Source organism: Sinocyclocheilus anshuiensis, unplaced genomic scaffold, assembly GCF_001515605.1.
Source record: "Sinocyclocheilus anshuiensis isolate Anshui unplaced genomic scaffold, SAMN03320099.WGS_v1.1 scaffold1495, whole genome shotgun sequence".
NCBI classification, from domain to species: domain Eukaryota; kingdom Metazoa; phylum Chordata; class Actinopteri; order Cypriniformes; family Cyprinidae; genus Sinocyclocheilus; species Sinocyclocheilus anshuiensis.
The window spans coordinates 5,270-16,633 of NW_015558671.1; the positions used below are offsets into that span (position 1 = coordinate 5,270).

An 11,364-nucleotide genomic window follows, 5' to 3' on the forward strand; every position below is an offset into this window, starting at 1 on the left:
GAACAGTGTTGTAAATACAACTTAACCACTGATTTCTAGTCGTGTCCTCTTTTGGAAGGCCAAACAAAGTATTTTCGCTTTCGCAACGAAACACACAGTGTCTTCACAACATGGCGGCGGCGGTGGCAGCAACAATAAAGTTAAGCCTTCTTTCTTTTGGTAAACATTTGGGCGGTGTTATGCAAATCTTCCCACACAGTGACGTAGATATGTGGGGGCGTGTTTAAACGAGGCGTTTTAGGAGGGTGTGGATGAGTCTTAACTTTTATAAAGAATATCTCTTTGGGTTTGAGACTTTAGTCTTTGCAACTTTAAGGATCTTATCTATTCACGAACAGCTTGTAACACTCCAAAGAGAAAGGAAAACTTGAAATCGCATCATATGACCCCTTTAATATAACTCCGATTGTATTTGTCTGAAAGAAGAATGTCATATACACCTAGGATGGCTTGAGGGTGAGTAAATCATGGGGTAATTTTCATTTTTTGGTGAACTATCCCTTTAAGCGGTGAGGACCTGTAAAAACACACCCAAAAACACATCCGCAACAAAAGCCCCAGGAGGTGGCTAGAAGATAAGCTGGCAGAGAAGATGAGTAAACATAAGTTGTGTTTGAAGTTCCTCATAATACCCCCTTGAAAGTCTTGCTTCTAGTACTTTTGTAAAAGTAAAGACGTGGAAAGTTTCATAGATCGGTGAATGTACAAGCTAAATCTGTGATGCTACTTTCTATCAAGATGATGCTAAAAATAATGCGGTGGGCGATAAAAATGGTACCATGGTGTCACTAATTTCTGCTTTCAGTTTTCAATGGTAACACACATAGTATGTGGCATTAATGGTAACAGTTTACATGCAATCTTGTTGGACTAAACATATATTAGCCATAAATTAGATAAATCAGTGGCAAATGCGGGTTAAAGTGTAGCAGGGAAAATATGTTAGACTGTGTAGACTTTGTCAGGGAGTAGAGCATTGTTTTTTAAAATCTTGTTCTTCAAAAAAAAAAACTTTCTTGATTCTGCTTTTCATCAGTGAAAGAGATGTGTGTCATGATCTCTAAATTTATCTGTGTGTTTGGCTTTTCTCATATTAGTTACAATATAATTATTACAATATAATGTAATATAATTATTACAGCCTTGGTACCCACAGCAGTACACATTTTGGATGTCTCCCTTGTATGACAGACCCATTTCAGGTCTTGGAGTCTCTACTAATGAGCTGATGAGTTTAATCAGATGTGTTTGATTGTGGAAACATACAAAATGTGCATTATTGGGAGTAATCCAGGACCTGATTTGGGGCACACATTCTGTGACCATGGCACATTTTTGCTAAAACTTATCTAAAGGTTTTGAAATGTATTATTATTAGTAGTATTACCGTAACAACCATAGAAATAGAGGAGGGCATATTCCCTCAGAATTCATATTTGTCAGGGGATTATTTCTGTGGATTTTGTTCAATATCCACTTCTTAAAATGTTACATTTTGGTCCCCCCTTGAACAATTCCATCCTTAGCCATTACAATGAAAAAGCAGATTAATACTGTCAAAAATAGTAATACATTGAGATAGTTAAATTTGCTGCTAAAACAGCTCTTTATGTATGTGTCGTGTGTATATATAAAAATGTATAAATAAATGTTCCTTATGTAAATATACCGTATCTGACATTTTCCTTTCTTCAGTGTCTTATATTTATTTCTGGATTATATTTGTTTTTTTCATAATGCTTGTTGAGTTTTTATAATGACTTCGTGAGTTCACAGTGACGTGTCATGCAAGAGTCAAAATAGGAAGCAAGTTATGAGTACAATTTAATGAAATTAAGCTTATTATGATTTTAACGATCATAATAAATTATCGATTTAACAATTTATAACCGTGAAGCTCGAGTTAGAAGCACTGAGATCAGTGGATAGAAGGCAAAACGCCACCTGGTGGAATTTTGTTGAAGAGCCCTGTTGTAAAAAGAGGTGGATGGACCAGCTTGTAAGAAAAGTAAATAACGTTAACGTTACACATGTAAAAAAAAAATTTAATAAATAAAGACATTACATGACCACGGTTTAGAACACAATTACAGGTCTACTTTTAGCAGCGTGACTTAAATGTTAATTATGCAGAACATCAAAAGAAATGTATAATAGATTTTATACAATACGTTTTCTTCTTATCTCTATTTCTAATAACCAATGTGATTCAGAATAAAATGAATAACACGATCTGGAAACAACACCGTCAACAGTGCGCGCGTGACGCGCATTGTTACTGTTGTTATAGCAACGTCAACTAAACCAGAGCGCGTTTTCGGTTGCTACAATGAACGTCTAAATAGTTTTCCATACAAACTACAAACTTGTATTATGTAGTAATTCCTACCCAAAGAAGAACAAAAATGCCTCACGATGACCCTCGAGTGGAGTGGATTAAAAACGCAGTATGTGTGATGTTTGACTTGCCTGATTCAGGCTGCTTTGAGGAGTTACTCAGTCGCGGTGATGGAGAGGAAGAGCAGAAAATCATACACTTTTTAAACGTAGTCACAGGGGAAGAGGCGCCCTCAGCGCTGTTTTTCTTCAAGAATATACGAGAAGAAGAGGTTGAAATGGAAATTCCTGTTGGTACGTTTTCATATCAACGCAAATGTATCTTGCTATTCACAATTTTCCATTGGTACGTTTTCATGTCAACGCAAATGTATCTTGCTATTCACAATGTACCGTTGCTAACGACTTTCGCGTGCCTGAGATCTGAAGTTCAAAAGTCAAATATATCACTTTGCTCGCTTATTAATAAGTCTTAAGGAAGGTCTAATATGTTAAATAACAAAGTGGTACCAAGTCATTAACGTTTTTGAAAATACAATGATTTCCCTGTCTAGAAAATGACTCAGAGAGAAGTCCATCTGTTTTGTCTGAAGGTTCCCTCATCTCAAACAGAGAGATAACCCCTGCTGACAGTGAGTGTGCTTCCTAAATGGTTAATATTATCAATAAGATAAATGCAAATTGCTCAAAGTTACAAATTGTTCTTTTTTTTTGCTTTTTCTATTTTTCTTTACAATTGTCCACATATGACTGAAGAGAACAGAAATGGTCAAAACAGACTAAGCCAGGACTCCTCAAACGTAGAAGACTCTCAGAGTCAGGATCCTGCAGTTGAGGGCCTGTCAGAGGCAACAAAAGGGAATAAACCACCTCCCAATGTAATTCTCAGTTTATTAATTATATCTACTATTTATTTTACACATTTATTAAACAGAATGGTAAATTATCAAGATGTGTAGGAGATCTGATTATCAGTGTGTGTATTTTTTAGTAATGCTTTGACAAAATGTTATCTTTATTGTTTCTATCACAAGATTGAGGTTCAGGTTGTGTATCACGTAGAGCTCCATGTGGACGTGAACAATATCCCACAGAGGTTTGAAAAATACAATGTCCTCTACTTCCTGAGAAACACCAGTGGTAGGTGGAGTGCTTTCAAAATGTGTGTGTGTGTGTGTTTAACATTTCTTTGCACATTTAATTGATATGTCTGGTGTTTTACTCTATCCAGAAACTATCACTGAACCTGCAGATATAAACGAGGCTAATAATTTGATGCCCAAACTTATTGAGTTTGGCATGATGAATGACCATCCCTTGATGATGCTTGGAGGGCTTTTCAACCATGTGCGTGACTAAACATCTCATCCCCATATAAATGAATTATTATTAATTATGCTATGGAAGTGTGTATCTTTATTGAATGCTTTCTTTGCAGGTGTACATCCCTCTTCTCTCAGTGAATCAGCTGAGGCTCACTGATGGTGGCTATCATGGTGTTGCTGGCTCTCAAGAGAGTGACGCAGTGTGTAAGACAACAGGAGATGAGAAACAGCAGCCTGCAGAATCCCGTGGGGCTTTTGAAGTCCGAGATGATCTGCTCCACAGCACACATAAATTCTTGCAGGTCATAAACCAAACCCTACAGCAGCTTGAAGGTATTATATTTTCACTTTCAGAGTCAGACAAATGTATACTATATATACACATACACATAAACATTACTATTAAACATTTTTTTTAAATATTTTTAAAAGAAGTCCCTTATGTTCACCAAGACTGCATGTACTATTAAACATTTAAATAATAATATTGTGAAATACTATTACAATTAAAAATAGCTGTTTTCTGTTTTAACATATTTTAAAATGTTATTTATTCCTGTGATGGCAAACCAGAAGTTTCAACAGCCATTACTCCAGTCTTCAGTGTCACATGGTCCTCCAGAAAACATTCTAAAATGTTGATTTTGTGCTCAAGAAACATTTCAGATTATTATCAATGTTCAAACAGTTAATATTTTAATCTCTATGTTATAGGTGTATTTAAATTGCACATTCCAGACATGGATTTGGAGGGTGGAGTGGAGGTGCTCTTGTCTAATCCAGGCATGGTGGAGAAACTAGAGCAGTGTGGGATGAATTGGCACACACAAATCACAATTGTCATTGAAGAGCAGAAAAGAAAGAAACCACAGGTTTGTGAAATTTAGATGAACGAATCATGATGAAATTCTTCTTGTTATGTTGTTGTTATGTCTCTACTCAGTAGATCGGTGATGGGCAACCTAAACAGAACATTTAAACAATTGACTTATTGTTCTTTCTCTTCTAAAGGGACCCGGTCCTTTGGCAGAAATTGAGTTCTGGCGTGAACGTGTTGCTGTCTTCAGTAGTTTGAGTGAGCAGCTGAACCTGCAAGTGGTGAAGAAGATTCTTGACGTGATGACCCGTGCCGACTCATTCATAATGCAGGAACTGGAAAAGACCACGGCTGAGCTTAGCAAATACCATGAGGAGTCTGTCAATAATGTACAATTCCTCACCACAATGGAGAGACACTTCAGGGTGAGGAGTAACCATGGGTAGAGTTTAAAAGAAATATCAAGTTTATTTATAATACCAGTTGCTTCAAAGCAGCTTTACAGTAAAAAAAATGTAGTCATCCCCATATCGAATCTATATGTTGTAATTCTTTTTCTTGTGGAAAAGATGTCAGCAGAGCAACAAGGCTCAAAAAATACAGTGTTTCTCATCAGTGTTTTATTATTTACAGAACCTTGTCACAGGACTGGATTTCAAAGTGGTCTTGGACACTATTCCTGAACTGATGAACGGGCTGCGTATGATCTGGATATTATCCAGGCATTACAACACAGATGAGCGTTTGGAATCTCTGATGGAACGCATTGCCTGGGAACTGTCTGAACGGGTTGCAAGAGTCGTGAATGTCCGTGTTCTGTTTAAGTGAGTAAGCAAAATCTGTAAAAGTAGCTCAAACCACAAGCCAGCACCAACATACACAAAAATATGAAAATGTTGCAGGTAGCATTTGAGTTTGAAATGAATTATGTTGGGGTAAAAATAAAAAATAAGGATTATACTTTTTATTAAATGTTTAATCAATTTAGAAGTTTCACACAAAAAATATTAAATGACAATGATTGTAATCACCACATTCATTAATATTATGCAGAGACAAGAGGGTGGTGGCCAAAGCCAAGGCTCAGGATGGAAAGCAAGTCCTGGATCAGTGGAAGGCCAGTTATTTTGAGGTCCGTGCACGAATTGAGAAATCAGACCGAGATCCCCGCTGGGAATTTGATCGCAAAAAGCTGTTTGAAAAAACAGACTATATGGCTTCAATCTGTCAAGACTTGTATAACATCTTGCAGGTAAGCCAAATCAGATCAAGCAGATTTAATTTTAATAAATTTCTATTTTACACGAAGAAATTTGTCCTGAGAAATATTCCTCACAGTCAGTAACCTTCTCCCAAATTAATAATGACTTATAGACTCTGGATGAGTTCTACATTATTTTTGGACCGGAGTTAAAAGCAGTGACGGGTGATCCAAAGCGAATAGATGAGGTTTTACACCGTGTAAACTGCCTCGTCGAACCCATTGAGGAAGTTTCCTTTGACCCTTTTGACATCCGCAAAATGAGCAGTTGGAAAATGGTCATGCAAGAATTTAGAACGGAAGTTCAGGTACAACTTTGTGACAACTACATTGTTAATTTATTTATTTTTGATATTTACGCTGTATTAATTGGTATCTATTGTTTAAGGCAATTGAAAGAGAAGCTATCAATTTCATCAATTACTCCTTCAAGACGCTGCGTTCCTCATCGGCAGCCTTTGACCTGCTGCTGAAATTTAAACACATCCGCTCCAGAGATGCCATCAACAATCAGTTGATGAAGAAGTTTAATGATATTCTTGCTCAGTACTGCAAAGAGGTACCTCAAGACCTTAAAACCTTTGAAGGACATGTTTGATTTAAATGTTGACATGGTGATACAGAGATTGCATTTCTTGCTATTCTCATGTGTCTTCTTTGGTATTGTTGTTGCCTAGATGGACCTTCTAAATGACCTATTCATGAAGCTCAAAGATAACCCACCTCTCAATAAGAATAATCCTCCTGTGGCAGGAGCCATTATTTGGGAGCGTTTCCTGCTAGACCGCATGAGGTACCCCATTAGACGTTTCAAGGAGGCACGTGAGATGATGGACAGTGAAGAGGGCAAAGCAGTAAGTCCTTGTTTTGCTTAAATAAAGTTTTTGTTACTAGAATGACAAGGTGAGTGTAAAAACAATTAAAAAGTTTAAATGTTAAAATCATATTATAGTTTGATATTTTTAGTCAGTTTGCACTGTAAAAATCTTGGAAGAGGTGCATCTTTAAATTCATTCCCTTTAAAGCACCACTTCTACAGCCGTGGACATTCGGATGGACATCTTTGATCACTGCATAGTATCGTTTTTAAGTGTCCCACTAGTGTTGCATTTTCATATAAGATAGTTCAAGTTTTAAAACACACCTTAAGGCCCCTGCATTCTGTTCCAGTTGTGTGACTTACTGTAAGAACAGTGTAGTTTTTATGTACTGTAAATGCCTCCTAAAAAGTCTGTCCAATCAGGGGCAGGTGATCCCAAAACCATTATCATTATTCAGGACTTAGTATTCAGGGTTACAACAACCCACGTTCAAGCAAATACATGATGGGTTTAATTTTTAAAATGTGTAGTTTTGCTCTCTATGCAACCCCAACCTGTATGAATGAAAATGTCCTGACTGTTTTTATTTTTCATTCTGCAGGTGGTATCCAAATTCTTAGAGGTGGCTATGCGTATGAGGGACTATGAAGTGGAGCTGTTTAACCAATGGAAAGCAGAGACTAATCAGACTCTGTCCCTCCTGATGAAGAGAAGTGTGCTGATCATGGTCAACAGTGCTGGGGCTGTCTGTGTAGACTCCACACAGCTCAATACAGTACGTTGCAGTGACAGGGAAAAAGCTATCTGTCAGCTGTGAGAAAAAGATGGCAGTGAAAATTTATAATGGCCATTACAATATTAAAATGCCTAGACAAGTAATCTCAGTGTCTATGATCCCCTCTGCCTCGAAGCTAACATGTACATAAAAACGTGCTTTGAAATAACATTAATGTTATTATGTGTGAATATGGCTGTGATTGCAGGCTGCTCAGGGGTCAGAGAAGGCTGTGGAAAAGGATGTGTGCTACTCTGTCAATTTTGCCCCTGAACTGCAGGAGATCATATCTGAGACCAAGTATCTGGATCACTTGGGCATCTTAACACCAAGTGAGGCACAAAATGTTGCTCTGCAGGAAGACAAGTTTCTGAGGTAGTCTCCCTAACTTTTCCCTGAAAAAACTGTTGTGACATTTGACCAAAATAGACATTCCTGAAATATTTCTTGAAGTGTTTTGACCTTTTTTTTGTTTTGCATGCAGGCACATAAAAGGACTGAACAAGTTAGTAAACCGTTACCATTCTCTGATGGACAATCTAAATGATGCTGAGTTCTCACTAATGGCTGATCAGGTGCAGGAACTGAGGCGAGAGCTAAGCTTTGGGTGCAGAAGAGTCAACTGGAATTTTCTAGGTAAGTTATACAGGGGATACCAGTTATTTTTGCATACCCCATAATAATGTTTGTAGTTGTTAGTTTTTGTAGTTCTGAAAGTTCTAACTGATGTAATTTCCTAAAATGAACTTCATTTACACTTGTTTTATAGGTATACCACAATTCGTCCAACGTGGAAACCAGGCCACTTCAAAATTTGAGTCCCTTGTGAACCAAATTCAGAAGAATGAACGAGATATTGACGATAAACTTAAATCCATTGAATCGGCAAACCTTTTCAAATTCCCAGTGGCAGATAAAAATGGATACCTACCAGGTTAAGATATAGACATTCGAAATACAGCCCATAAGCAGACATATCAGGTACAAAGTGGCAATGTGTTATCTATCTGTTGTTCCAGGAATTAAGGAGTTCTGTGACTTCATTGAGTGTGAGAGGGCAAAGGCAATGAACCTTCTTGTAAATAAGTATGCAGCTATCAGTCCACTCCTCACCAAGATAGAGAGTCTGATTATGGGAACCAGCACTGGCAAATCCAAACGCATGGCTCAATTCTACGCTTATTGGGAGCGCAAGATCTTTGATTCACTTAGCAAGATGGTGCTTCAGTAGGTTTACTTGACTGTTTCTCAGATGCATTTACATAGATGGTCTCATGCTCTTTTATGCTTACCATTACCATTGTCTTTCAGCAATATTCAAGCTTTTAACACCGCACTGATGGGCACTACTCCACTCTTCCAAATCGACACCATCCTAGCTGCACCTGAGATTGCTTTGCTTCCCAAGAGCAGTGAGGTGTACAAGCTTATTAGACAGTGTGTCGGTGACTGTGTGGAGAGCACCAGGGTATGTTGACAATGAACTACATTTAGAGAGAAAATGCAACTCTGAGGGGATGATGTATTTTTGCAGGCCCTCCCAGAAGTTATCAACACCCTGGTTCCCTCAACAAAAACCCAACAGGATTTTTCCGTTGGCTTTTGGATACTTCGAAGAAAATAAGCTCTATGTTCAACAAAAGATTAGGATTCTTACATGTTTTGTTCATCATGATAATCTTCACAAATGAACTCAACATTTTTTTTTTATTTTTGAAGCCTAAATTACAACAGAAGTAAACAGCTAAACATAGGCTATATATGAACTACACTGTGATTGCAACATCACCACCACAAAGCTTCCAACAACTCTTTCGGCCTTTATAAAATAAAAACAAATAAAAACATTTTCTCTTAAAAAAATTGAATTAGAATAGTTTCTAAAGCATGATTATAAACACAGCAAGGCTGTGAAAGCAGACTAGTTAGATGAGTTTTCTTATTCAGTGTGATGAAGTTTAATGTCCCTGAAAACCTAGTAGTCCAATTTAGCAACTTGTTAGCAATCTTTTTCAAGACAAGTAAAGACTTTAAAAAATCATGAGGGTGTATTACTGCTGTATCTTATGTCATGGAATAAAAGGTGAAAATACATTGAGCTTGTGTTAACCTTTTTCAGGCATCAAACCCATTAAAAACCCCAGTGACTTTGGGATGATGGAACTGAAAGTGCTTAAATAATAACTAATTTCTGGTTTTGGCCTATAGAAATGCATCATCCCTGCAGCACTCCATACTCTGTTGTGCAATTAGAAAGCAAATATTTTCACATATGTACTACAGATTTAGTGCAATGTAGATAATTGGTCACTCAGGTCACTTTTTTTCTTTAGCTGTTTGTTCGCTGGATGCATGGCAGTTGTATCCAATGCCCTCCACAGCATGTGGATGGTGAAGACAAACCATTCGTCTTCACTTTTTACAGTGAAGTATGCCAGCTTCCACAGATAAATGAGCAAGCCACAGCCATCTCCCAGACAATGCAGCGTCTCCTTAATGGAATCAGTGCCTACCTCAAAACCTGGATGAGCTATCGCTCTCTCTGGAAACTCGACAAGGCTATTGTTATGGAGAAGTTTGCAGCCAAGAAGCCCTCATGTGTGATGTATGATGAGAAGTTTCAGTTTTATGTCAGGGTCAGCAATGAGGTGGCAAAGCAGCCCTTGGTGAAGCATGAACACATAATCAGACTGAACCTGGAGCCACTGGCCCGTGCCGTCCAGGAGAATGCTCAAGCATGGGTCACTTCTCTTGGCAGGCTGCTCAATGACTCGGCCCGAGAGGAGCTTTTCAACTTGCGCAATGAGCTGTTGGTGAGGACAAATGTTGCACTGTTTTAAATGTAATCTTTGCATCATCTAAGAATTGTGTAAGTGAAATGTTGAGATTGTGAGGCAGTCTGTTTTAAAAGAATGAATTTACTGTGAACAGATATTATCAGATAATTTGAAGAGGAGCCCCAATAACTTGGAGGACCTGAAATTTGTTCTGGGCACAATTACAGACATTAGAGATATGTCTCTCTCAGTGGAGATGAGAATCAGTGATATTCAAGAGAGATACAGGACTCTGAGCATGTACAATGTGGAGGTGAGTAAACTTAAGCCTATCAGATGTAGTGCAACAGTCCATGTTTCCTTTAGGCCTACACCAATATTTTTTATAAGGTGATAAAATGTGCTTTTATTGATCCAATTTGTGCCAGTCAAGCCACTAAAATTAAAACTACCATTCAAAGAGAGTCAGTACAACTTTATTTTGTTTTTGGAAGAAGTCTCTTATGCTCACCAAGGCTACATTTATTTGATCAAAAATACAGAAAAACTAATTTTTTATGAAATATTCTTACTTTTTTTTTTTAATAACTGTTTTATATGTTAATATATTTTAAAATTCTATTTATTCTGTGGCAAAGCTGAATTTTCAGCATCCATAACTCCAGTCTTCAGTGTCACAATATTTGTCAGAAATTATTATTACATGCTGATTTGGTGCTCAAGTAACATTTATTATTTTCAGTGTTGAAAACAGTTGTGCTGCTTAAAGTGCCCCTATTATGGGTTATCAGAATCAGAATCAGAATGAGCTTTATTGCCAGGTATGTTTACACATACGAGGAATTTGTTTTCGTGACAGAAGCTTCCACAGTGTAACAGAATGACAGTGACAGAACAAAAAACACAGATAATAAAAAATAAAAAATAGAACAAGTAAATAAGGAATAAAAATATATAAATCGACAATTGTATGTGCAGGTATATTACAATAGACAGTTTTGTATGTACAGGTACTGTATATTATGTGCAAATTTTAGGTGTAGACTGAGTATGAGTGTTAGATAAATAAGTGTATGAGTGTATAAATAGTGTGTGTTCCACAGTTATTGTTAAGTGTTCATGAGATGGATTGCCTGAGGGAAGAAACTGTTCCTGTGTCTGGTCGTTCTGGTGCTCAGTGCTCTGTAGCGTCGACCAGATGGCAACAGTTCAAAGAGGGAGTGTGCTGGATGTGAGGGGTCCAGAGTGATT

General features: G+C 37.4%; 1 protein-coding gene across 1 annotated transcript in view; it reads left to right on the top strand.

Moving 5' to 3' along the window:
• The first annotated feature begins 2,405 nt into the window (after nucleotides 1-2,405).
• The window catches only part of dnah10 (dynein axonemal heavy chain 10), a 33,697-nt gene continuing 24,738 nt past the window's right edge, over nucleotides 2,406-11,364 (top strand). Inside the window, 21 exon segments of the mRNA XM_016477512.1 lie at nucleotides 2,406-2,635; nucleotides 2,842-2,969; nucleotides 3,094-3,215; nucleotides 3,372-3,477; nucleotides 3,569-3,684; nucleotides 3,776-3,995; nucleotides 4,377-4,534; nucleotides 4,674-4,904; nucleotides 5,113-5,303; nucleotides 5,533-5,731; nucleotides 5,854-6,048; nucleotides 6,129-6,299; nucleotides 6,418-6,594; nucleotides 7,163-7,336; nucleotides 7,554-7,711; nucleotides 7,821-7,972; nucleotides 8,106-8,270; nucleotides 8,356-8,563; nucleotides 8,648-8,804; nucleotides 9,670-10,149; nucleotides 10,268-10,426. Coding sequence (XP_016332998.1) covers nucleotides 2,406-2,635; nucleotides 2,842-2,969; nucleotides 3,094-3,215; nucleotides 3,372-3,477; nucleotides 3,569-3,684; nucleotides 3,776-3,995; nucleotides 4,377-4,534; nucleotides 4,674-4,904; nucleotides 5,113-5,303; nucleotides 5,533-5,731; nucleotides 5,854-6,048; nucleotides 6,129-6,299; nucleotides 6,418-6,594; nucleotides 7,163-7,336; nucleotides 7,554-7,711; nucleotides 7,821-7,972; nucleotides 8,106-8,270; nucleotides 8,356-8,563; nucleotides 8,648-8,804; nucleotides 9,670-10,149; nucleotides 10,268-10,426 — 3,897 coding nt within the window.